General features: G+C 33.5%; 1 protein-coding gene across 1 annotated transcript; it reads left to right on the top strand.

The window, feature by feature from the left end:
* Positions 1-10,808: 10,808 nt before the first annotated feature.
* LOC107636641 (uncharacterized) lies at positions 10,809-12,211 on the top strand. Its single transcript, XM_016340141.3, has 2 exons — positions 10,809-10,951; positions 11,385-12,211. Exons 1-2 carry the CDS (start codon positions 10,937-10,939, stop codon positions 11,853-11,855), a joined length of 486 nt encoding a protein of 161 aa, XP_016195627.1. The 5' UTR covers positions 10,809-10,936; the 3' UTR covers positions 11,856-12,211.
* Positions 12,212-12,301: the final 90 nt, after the last annotated feature.

Here is a 12,301-nt window from a genome sequence, read left to right as displayed (position 1 = left end):
ACTGGAGATTGAGACACAATTTTTTACCAGATTTACTTAGATAGAAACGAAGATCTCGATAAGAGCTTCACGTGGCCGCAAACGGCTCGTCAATCGGAGTTCCATAGCTCAAGTTATGGCTTCCGGAAAGTGGATGTGAATAGTGACATCTCTTCTCCTCTCTTCTCTCAAACCGCGCCTCTCTCTCTCTCTCTTTGGGCTGGAAAATGAGCTCAAAGCTCATTTAACTCTCTTATATATGTTGGGCCTTGGGCCCGGTCCAACCCGTTAGTATTTTCGGTCCGTTTGGCACACTTTGGGCCAAAATTTTTAAGATTAGTGCCCGGTTTTCAATTCTAAATTTTTTTTGTCATTTCAAAATAATAAATCAATTTTCAAAAATTTTATTTTTCAAAATACACGGTACTGGACAGACTAGAGCCGGTAGTGCCAGCTTAAGCACCAGTATACACTTTTACAAAAACTTTTCAAAAAAGATACGTCTTCCAACTCAGAAAAATTCATTGAAATCAAATTTCACCTTTATATTTTCAAATTAAAACTTCTAAATTTTGAATCTATTCTAGACACTAAAATTATGATTTTGTTAAAACGATTTTACGTGAAAAACTCAGGTTCTTACATTCTCCCCTCCTAATAAAATTTTCGCCCTTGAAAATTCGAATCACGCGATATATATATATATATATATATATATATATATATATATATATATATATATATATATTCTCCACGAAGCATTCCACTATCAACGTTATCGATCCAACAAGTTGCAAAAGCATCTCACTCATTATCATCCTACAGTGTCGATGTTCTCTCTCGTCTTCCGCTGCGTCACTCTGATTATCGTCATTCTGAATCCGAAAATTTTTTTCCTTAAACCAAATACCGATTTTGTAATATTTTTCAAAACCTTTAAAACAAGTTCAATCTAAATGAGTCCATTGTTAAAACCTTCTCAAAAGAGTCAAAAATTATTTATTTGTAAATCAATCACTTCAAAGCATGATTTTTCCTAGATTCATTGAAATCCTTAAATCAAGACCTTTCAATTTGAATCCCTTTCGATAAGTTAAATTACAAACCAAAATCACAATTTAACAAAATCATATAAATCACTTTCCTTTTTAAATCGTATCATTTAATCGAAATGTTCCAATCCTAGTTTCAAAACCAAATCTTTTAAACCAAAGTTCAAAACCAAATTTAAAAATCATTCTAAGCTTGAAAACCTTTTCAAAACAAACGGCGATATTCTATACTATGAAAATAAGTTAAGATTTGGCTACCGGCTTCATAATTACCTCAACCCTGCTGTTGTAATCGACCCGACTCATGTGTTCCCCGATGTGGACAATCTCTAACCAAAGGTCCCGGTGCGCCACACTTGTAACATAGTTTCATACCCAAATGGCATGGCTTATTCGGATGGCAGTTCCCACACTCCTCACATTTCATATCAGGGGAGTAAGCTATTGACCGCTTCCCTTCACCATTTCTCTTGAGGTTTTGTCCCCTTGGTCCAAGGTAATTGTCGCACTCCCTATTAGTGTTTCCTCCATGAGTGTCCCTTGACGAGGCTACTATCTGTGCATATTCCTCAACAACTCTCGCCTTGTTTACCAGATCAGAAAAAATCCGAATCTCCAAAGGAGCCACCGCATTCATGATGTTATCCTTCAAGCCCCTTTGATACTTGATGCACTTCCAGCTTTCATAGGTCTCTGGGGCACCCTAACACACCCTAGAGAACCTACAAAGCTCTTCAAATCGGCTTGTATAGTCCGCCACAGATAAGGAACCTTGCTTCAGCTGCATAAGTTCCATCTCCTTTGCTTCCTTTGCAGATTCAGGAAAGTACTTCTTATAGAATGCCGTTTGAAATGCATCCCAAGAGATTTCTGCATTCGGAAGTCGCATCAACTGGCACCCTCCTTGCCACTAATTCTGTGCCTCTCCTAACAGTTGATAAGCCACAAACTCCACGTATTGGTTAGCCGGGACATGTTGAGCCTGTAGTGCACGCTCCATAGCTCGGAACCAATCGTCCGCTTCAGTTGAGTTGGTCGAACCTCTGAAAGTTGGTGGATGAACCTTCAAAAACGAAGCCAAAGTCATTGGAGCACCTCCCAAGTCATTACCGTCTCCTTTTACATTTTTGTTCCTATTTCCGTTACAGTTCCCGTTTCCCGCCGGTTGACCCAGCCTCTGCACAGCTTGCAGAGTCGTAGCAGCATTGACCTCCATGGTATTCGCAAGATTAGCCATTGCCGCCATGAACTCGGCATGGTTATCGGCCAGTTGCTCATTTCTACTCTCTCTTCGTGAACGTGTACGACCTCGTCCGCGAGTAGCTATTAGGGTTCCTGTTTACACCAAACATTCGATATCAAGGTGATCAGTCTCAATATCAAAAGCCTAGGGCTTCAATTATCCCAAAAAGGCACTCACAAACAAGCATGCTATGAAATATCAAGTAGATAACCTAAATAGCATGAAAGAAAAATGACTCAGAGTATGCAATGAAGCACAATCGGTCCATCCCTCAGGCTCACGAGGACGAACCGCTCTGATACCACTAAATGTAACACCCTAATTACCCTAAGCCTTACCTCATGCCGTAAAGCAAAGGTTAATCAAGGGTTATGACAATTCTAAGGCTCATACATATATATATATATATATATATATATATATATATAAGGAATAATAATTCTAGAAGCCCGATGAAGGAAATAAGCTCTAATACAGAATTACAAAGCGCGAACGTTCATACGAAGCTAAAAGCGTAAAAGATAAGATCCACTATGTAAGGTAACAAGATATATGTAATTATATAAGAGTATAATAATATAAAGATCTAACCACGGCTTGCGAAGTTTGGGCCGACTAGTTAAATACTGACATACAGAGTTTTGAAAGTAAAACAGCTTATATCATCACATTCAACTCATTCATCCTACATCCAATCCATCCTCAAGCATACATCTATATACAATTAATCATACAATCACATCCTTCAACCTATATTAAGGTCAGCTAGCCTAAGTGTCCAATGATATTACATATTACATAGAGGAGACCGAAACCATACCTTGGCCGCTCCCAAAAATGCACACCGCACCAAGATTGGAGTCCAACAAGCTTTCAACTCACCAACAAGCCACCAAAGCTCAAACTAACATTATATATATATCAAAATCAAAACCTAAGATACACAAAATAACTAAACACAAGGATTTAGTAAAACATTACTTTACCCAACAAGATTAAGGGTAAAATCCAACAATTACCCGCTATTAGAGATCACCTAAACAAGCGAAACCACAAAATCTACTCAAAACTATAACCCCAAAAATGCAAAATTCTAGGGCTGAAAACTGGAGATTGAGACGCGATTTCTTACCAGGTTTGCTTAGATAGAAACAAAGAGCTCGACGAGAGCTTCGCGTAGTCGTAAACAGCTCGTCAATCGGAGTTCCGTAGCTCAAGTTATGGCTCCCAAAAGGTGGATGTGAATAGTGACATCTCCTCTTCTCCTCTCTTCTCTCAAAACCGTGCCTCTCTCTCTCTTTGGTTTGGAAAATGAGCTCAAAGCTCATTTAACTCTCTTAAATATGTTGGGCCTTGGGTCCGGTCTAACCCGTTAGCATTTTCGGTCTGTTTTGCCCACTTTGGGGCAAAACCTTTAAGATTAGTGCCCGGTTTTCAATTCTAAATTATTTTTTTGTCATTTCAAAACAATAAATCAATTTTCAAAAATCTTATTTTCTAAAATACACGGCACTGGACAGACTAGAGTCGGTACTGCCAGCTTAAGTGCCAGTATACATTTTTACAAAAAATTTTCGAAAAAGATACATTTTTCAACTGAGAAATATTCATTAAAATCAAATTTCATCTTTATATTTTCAAGTTAAAACTTCTAAATTTTGAGTCTATATTATGGGTACTAAAATTATGATTTTATTAAAACGGTTTTACGTGAAAAACTCCGATTCTTATACATGTAACAACAACAGAACATGTCACTATAAATAATGGAACAAATGGACAATTTCGTTTTTGTTTAGAAGTATTTTGTCCTTCCAAATTAATTAGAAGTTATCTGAATAAAATTTGTAGTTGGAGACACGATGTTGTCACCATCTTTCTATTTCTATTTTAAGTTTTTCACATTCCGAGTTTGACATTCCTATGGTGGGAGGTGTACTTTCAAGATCTCCGATATTCAAATTAGTATAGATAGAAAAAAAATTAAATTAGAGATCATATTTAATTACGTATTTATAATAGTGCATATGATTAGATTTAGTTGATTCTAGTATGGTAAAAATTGCCAAGTATATTTTTATCTGATACTCTTTTTTTAGGTGAATTATACGGTAAAGATGTAGGTTTACAGATCTTTCTTTTTATGGGATGAAAGAGAGATTAAAAAAGATAGGACCCACACTTTAAATAACAATAAAATAATAAAAAATAACTATAAAAAGAATTTATTTTCTCTCTATACCACTTCAATTTATATAGTAGAGTGTCCCTTTTTTTATATCATGTTCTATTCTTTTACCTAGACCTATTTATCATCAATATTGTAACTCTTTCTTTAAGGTTGGAAATAATAATTATAATATTGCCATTACACTCCTAGAGTTGAGTGGTGAGGAATTAAGTGAATTGATGAAGGATTATTATTGTGGTTATACTTTTAAGGTGTAATACTTTGAAATTTGAGATAACCCTTCATTTTCAAACCGATTCTTTAAAATTTTAGATATTTTTAAACCTAATTCTTAGTATTGAGTTTAGAGGAATAATCTAAAATAATAGTTTCGTTTCTCATAATCTATATATAAAAACACAATGTATTTATCTGTTTACTATCTTTTTTAGAAATTAATTAATTCGAAATTAAAATTCTCATAGATTAAATTGTCACTTTCCTCCTTGGTTAATCTACTTATTCGTCCATATATCTTGGATCATTTTCCTTACTTTCTCATAATTTGTTAGAGCTCCACCACCGTTTCTATCTTGCATGACTGCACATAATCCCGTTATATTATCCTGTTGATGATGTGATGCAAATAGGTGGATTTGAATCTGATGCTTCATAGGGGGAATATACAAGCACATCGGATCGGTGTGGTCCATTCTTCGTCATCCTAGGCTTGTCACGTGTTTTCAAAGATCAATTTCATTGCTTATAAAGCTGTTACGTCCCGAATTTTGTGATCTCTTTATTAGTTGACAATATAATATGTTATTCAATTTGATGCTATCATAGTATCATCACCTCCACATTTTTTTGGACGATCCTTTTATCCGTTGTATTTGGACTGCTATTGCAGAATATTGCAGTGATGTATGAACCGACATGATAGTACATACAGATCGAGGCTTCCCGTGCCAATATTATCCATTATTTATATACAAAAAGTTTCACAAATTTCTGGACCCAATCATGCCATATGCATAAAGATTAGAATGCAAGTTGTATTTGGCTCTCCCAACTAAATACTGCTGTCAGTGCAACGAAGTGGAACGTGATTGGATTAGAAGCTCTGAATGATCGAGAATGTATTGTAAAGGCTCAGTGGATCGGAGAGACATAGATGGATAGCAAAAGGGTCCCCACAGTGGTCACTGGGTTGTTACTAATTTTGGACACAAACCAACAGGCAAAGGCGTTAACATATGGAAAGTTCCAAAAAGAAAGATCAAAGGGGAATACCGCCTTTTCCCCAACGAAACCATGTCACCCCAACCCCGAAGCAACCTTTCACAATTATAATTAGGAGGTTTCACTAATTGAGAAGCTTTGCTATATATGAACCATTGAATCTGTCATTACGTTTTTAACATTTAACCGTCTTTATTAATAAGCTTATAGTTCAATTACCACTGGTTCAGATATAATTTGAAAACAGAGGCAGAAGTTTTTGGACGTGACTTTGTATTCTTGATGATTTATTTGATAATTGATAGATCATAAAGTTATTTTAGTATAAAGATAATAATTTAAAATATTAAATAATAATTTAATTAAATATGTCAATTTATTTAATAATTTTTATGGTAAAAATTCAGGTGCAGTCGATTTCACGTGAAATTAATATCTGAAAGCCGTTAAATGAAAATTTAGTCAAATTATTTAAATCATTTAACGATTCTCAGTTATCGATTTCACCGGAAGTCAATTTCACCTGAGTTTCCACCAATTTTTATTTATTATCTTTGTACAAAGACAACTTCAAATCATTTAATTGATATTTTAAAAGAGTTGATGGAATGACACACAAAATAAACAATAACATGTTTAGTAAATATTTTGTAGATATTTATTTTTATGTGAAATTAATAATTAAAAATTATATAATGAATTAAATCATCTAACTATTCTACATTATAATTTCACATGAAAATAATTATCGAGTTTTCACCTTACATGTTTAATACCCAAACTGATAATTTACTCACACTAATTAAAAGCGACGCATTGCATGCATGGCCCTCCCTAGTTTTGAGTCATCGGAGCTTTAACATAAATAATAGACATTGATGTCGCCAACTCAAGCAAAATCTCCCACAAGTTCACATGATCTTCTTCTGATCTGCTTGAATTAGTGAACTCCTACGACACTTGTGCATGTTTGTTGCCACCTATGCTTCAAATTGAAATATGAATAATGCAAAACCATATTAATTTGCATTTCGATCGAACACTCTTGTGGTTAGAATTTTCCTAAAAAGGATGACAAGTCTCTATCAAATAGCAGCAATTTCGGGTTCAGTCTAAGTGATGTGAGCCATGAGTCTCGCCAGTCGCCACGTTGGACATGTCACCCTCCATCCCAATATTACGTGTTTACACGCTGGAAACGTACTTCCATATTTTATTTTTCAATTAGGTGAACTGTATATATCTTAGTGAGAAATGGTAGAAAAATTAATTTGGATTGTTCTAATGATTAATTTATTAGTCCATTTAAGTTTGTGACGAATTAATTTTTAGTTTGTAAAAAAAAAAAAAAAAAAATGATAAGGGACTATCAAAAATTATTATTTTTTGTTATTATATTTTTATATTAAAAAAAAAAATTCTTAAAGATCAGCTACTTTTAGTATTTTTAGTCATCATTTAGCCTGCATAAATATTAAATTATTATTTTATTAATTCATGTGTACAAATTTTAAAAAGTTTAACTATGAATTATATTGATTAATGGGTACAAATTGTATTATTTTATGTATGTAAAACTCTAATAAATATATATATGCAAATTATATATTTTTTGTATGCAAAACATTTGTAAATATGAGTGTAAATTATTACTGACTAAATATTAACAAAAAAAATTATATTTATTGATCATGTAACATTGATCTATTAGAAATTAAATATAAATATTCATGTTATTTTATACTATCAACTTAAATTTTTAGAATAAGTAGTATCATGATAATATATATATATATAATTATATATTTATATAAATATATAATAGCTTATTTAATGTCTAATTTTTTGTATGTACATAAATTTTTTATTTATTCTTTTAAGATAATATAATAAATATAAGATAATATTTTATGTAATTTATATTTTGAATGACTATTTATATGATTAATAATAAAAATAATTATTTTTATTAACATGACATTATGTAATAAAAACAACGAGAATACATCAAAATTAAATTTTAAAAATAAATCATATAATAATTAAACCAGGCAATTTTATTATACAAGCTAAGGATAATTGTGGCCAATAATATCTAAAAGAAAAATATAGGGTGATAATAATTTTAGGATATAATGTATACAATAGAAGTAAAAAAAAATTAAAATCAGATGATAATTAATTTAATTAATATTAAATAATTTCGTAGTTCAAATTTTTTAAAAAAATAAAGATTTGCAAAATGGTATAGTTACGTATATAATAACTTCCTTTCTCCACATGTGATTTCTCTTCTGCCGCTCATTTTCTTTCCATCACTTCGGTCCATGGCTCTATGCGTCCTCGCTACCGTTGCCCACCGACACAGGCCATGCAGGCCCCACCGTAGACCGCCGCCTCCGGTTGCACCGTTCGAGACACACGTTATTCCCGTGCTATATATCCACATATCCACAGTCAATGAATATACATAATCGATGGTAGAGATGGATGGCAAAAAAAATTTGTTGGTTTATGACTTTGGTTGCTATATATCTACATATCCATAATCAATGAAGATATATAATCTTTAGCTCTCTTTTTTCTTTTCTTTAACACCTCTGATTTAATTCTGCTCTCTTTCACAATTTAGTAGCCGTCCACTCTTTCTACCCTGCAAATGTGTTGGATGCTCAATTTACTAGGTATGTAAATTGTTATTTTAATTCTTAATTGGATGATTATTTTGTTCGATTCAGTTTAAGTATATACAATTGACAAATATTGGATAGTCATTTCACTAGGTAGCCAAATGATTATTTTAATAACTAAGTGGATAGTTGTTTGATGACGATCCCGCGATGATAATGGAGGAAGGGGGCTACAAAAGTGACTGCCGAGTGGGGAGGAAGAGTGATTTGGAAAGTGAAAACGGTTTATAATTTAATATTTAGATGATTATTTTTGAAATAATTGAATGAAAATTTTTAGATTTAAGATAATTTATGGAGTAATTTTCATTTTTTATTTCTATTAGACTAAATAACTAGTCCATTATATATATTGTCAAGATTTTTCATTGTGTCCCAAACAAATTTGATATCTAAATACAACAAACCTTTGCATCATTCAAGGGATCCATAATATGAATCACACACTAACACCGGATTACATAGCATATGCATGAGATTATGTTAAACCATACCAAAGCATTATAGATATTCCATCCATGATTCACGGGTCTACATACATACATGTGGTGCACAATTATTGGTCCATATCATCAAACTTCAAATGATTCAAGGTAGAGAGAGCAAGGAAAAATTGCTTCTTCCGGTCTTCCCATGCCAGTACTAAACAATATCGCTCGATTGATTCACCATGCAAAAACAGTTATCATTAAATTTTTCTGTTATAATATAAATATCATGTATGGCCGAAACTATTGCAAATTAATTAATTTGTTATCTGTGTATATAGATCACATCAATCAAATTTTAAAGAATTGGATTTAATACATGAATTTAAACAGATTACGGCACAAGGCAAAGCACATATAATAACTACTGAAAATGAGAATTGCAAAAGAAAAGGAATGAAATAGCTAAAATGCCACGCAATTAGAGATGCAGATTGCAGAGGCAGAGCATGTAGGTTACGTCCAAAAACCGAGTTAATAATATTGACAGTCGTGTTAGATTGGTACTATAGTCTTAGACTAGAATTATTATTATGACAGGGAAGAGAGGACTGAGGAGATCCTCAATAAGGGGATAAAAAAAACCCAATTACTCATAAGATGATAATAAGAGAGCATCTTTCTTAAGGCAAAGAAATTACCATTAGCATTTGGTGAAAACATGGGGTAAGAATATTTAATAATTTTTTGACATTATAAAAAATAATAAAAAGATATTCTCATCTTATTATTATTCTTCTTTATAATAATTAAAATTGAAAAGAGGGAAAATGAAATAGAAGGTGTGAGGTGGCAGATTGAAAGGGAGGATGGAAAGTGGGACCCATGTCACGAGTGTAAGACGTGGAAAGCTTAGGAGGGAATGGATTAATGCAACTTTTTTAGGAGAAAAAATAGAAGGGGCGGTGCCCAATTGGCATAGCCTGCACACTCATGGGAACCAAAAGCCCTTTTCTTTTCTGTGTTTATGCCAACTGTGATGTCCATCTGGGCCCACATCAAATTGGACGGTAGTGATCGCACTTCCTCATTGGGCCCTACATTAGCCACCGCCCCATCCTCCCTTGATGTTGTTGCCTTTTCATTTTAGTACTTACTAGCATCAATTCTATTACACCTTAGGACAAACGAGAAACAAAAGAGCTTCATTTTCTTGACTCAAGAGCAGTTAAATGGGATTTTTCACATTTTACGGTCACAAAGGGAAGGATTATGTCTGCTACTTCATAATATATGGCAGTGGTGGTGGTACACTAGCTCAACTGCTATGTATTATTGGTACATAGACAAAAACCCCACTGCACCCATTAAATTATTTGATGGCAATGCCTGATTTTGTAGGTATCTTGTACTAATAATCTGCACTGCTGAATTAATTCGTTACAACCATTTTCAATTTAGTTTCCTTTAAATATATAATACATGATGCGCCTCATCTTTGCTGTTTTTGTCTATTAAAAAACCGTTACTTATATATTAAAATCATGGATAGATTCCAATTACGTGAAATTTTGTTTTATTTTATAGTGGTTAAGAATTATTTGATAGAGTCAATCATACAACAATACTTAAAAAATATTTAAAGTGCAGTAATTCACCAAAATAAAAAATACAAATACTAAAAAAAGTATATTGAATAAAACACTCATTTTAACCAATTTATCGACCACCGTATTTTTCCAGAATTTTTCTTGTATTTCTGTAAATAACTACTAATATTTAACCTTTTACTAGCAGCTAAATAGTTTTTCTCTTTAAATTCTACTCAAAATAATCTTACAAATTCTGGAAAAAATTAATCATGGGAAACAAAAATATTTTACAACTAGACATTGTGATACCATTTGATTTGTGTCAGCATGATGAGGTTTCTGATTGAAAAAGATTCTGCCAAGTGGTCACTCTTTGTATTAATTCCTTTATTATTCAAAACTTTAGGCCCTCTATATATTACCCCATAGCTTCATCAACTCTTCACCACACTCACACTCACAATAAGCTCTCTTGCTTTCTTCTTCATACACTTCCCAACCCATTCAATTCTTCCACGTTCTCTCTTTTCTGCATTCCTAATGGCCAGTGTTGAGGTAACTAAATCTGTGCTTCTTCAACATTGCACTGAGTCATTAGTCCATTTGAAGTTTACTAATTTAGTAGCCTTTTTATTATATGATTATGATGATAGAAACGAAAACGTTTATGTTACTAGTAAATTATTTCTGTATCTCCATGATTTTCTTGCTGTGATTTATTGTCGATCAACAAATCAGAACTTATTGAATGTGTACTTAAGAAGTATGTCTACTCTATTGCAATAACTCTCATTTTCTCAATTGCTCCTTTTCTGTGTCATTTGCTTTTGATCATAAACAAACCAATAACTATTGCATGGAATGTCTCCACAACCATGTTGATCATTCAAGCAACATTTTCCCGAAGATCAACCTTTTTTCTTTGTCTCAAACCCTTGTTAAGCCTTGATTTTCACAATGCTTAGTTCAAATGAATTTGATGCTGCAGATTGCACAGCAAGTACCTACAAATGTGACAGAAACCGAAGCAGTTGAGGCAACCAAGGCAGAGGAAACAACCACAGAACAAGCAGCTACCGAGGCTCCAGCACCAGAACAACCAGCCACCGAAGAAGCAAAGGAAGAAACCATTATTGAAGAAGCAAAAGATGCAGTACCAGAACCAGAAGCAACAACAGAAGCCCCTGTTGCTCAAGAAACTGAAGCTCCAGTTGAAGAAGAGACTAAGGAGGTGACAGAGGAAGGAAAGGCTGAGGCAGAGGAGGCGGCGACACCAGCCGAAAAGATAGAAGAAAAACCAGAAGAAGTGAAAGAAGAGCAACCAGCAGCAGAGGAAACTGTTGTGACAGAGGAATCAGCACCAGTGGAGGAAGATAAGCCAACTGAGGAGAACAAACCATCTGAAACCGTCGCTGATGCCGCCCCCGTCGAAGTTCCAGTTGAGAAGACCGAAGCTTAGATAAATGGAGATTGGAAAGTTGGGAATATGAGTTCTACCTTTTTGCATGCCTAAAGTTGAAACCCTTTTCTTTGTTATTATTAATATTTTTTTTTTTCCGTTTAGTTTATATCTGTTATTGATGTTATATTCTGAAGCAAGTATTTGGTTATGAGAGATATATAGCAGTCTTTATGTAAGCACTAAGCAGTAAGCACTACACTTACGGCTCCACATTAGGATCATGCCGAGTAGAGTGCTGAAAATATAAGGGAATTTTATTGGTAATGTATGGGGATGATGGTTTGATTCCAGGAGGGATCAGATCAACTAGTTTGGTTTCATCTTTTGGTTTGAATAAAATTATATTTTCAATACTCTGAATTTTGTGATCATGTTATGTTTTATCTCTTGTAGCTTTGCCTTATGCTACAATATCTCAATTTACATATCTTAATGAATTAATA

Source organism: Arachis ipaensis, chromosome B1 (genome assembly GCF_059453495.1).
Source record: "Arachis ipaensis isolate K30076 ecotype BB chromosome B1, ASM5945349v1, whole genome shotgun sequence".
Classification (NCBI taxonomy): domain Eukaryota; kingdom Viridiplantae; phylum Streptophyta; class Magnoliopsida; order Fabales; family Fabaceae; genus Arachis; species Arachis ipaensis.
This window is presented reverse-complemented; position numbering and strand designations above follow the sequence as displayed.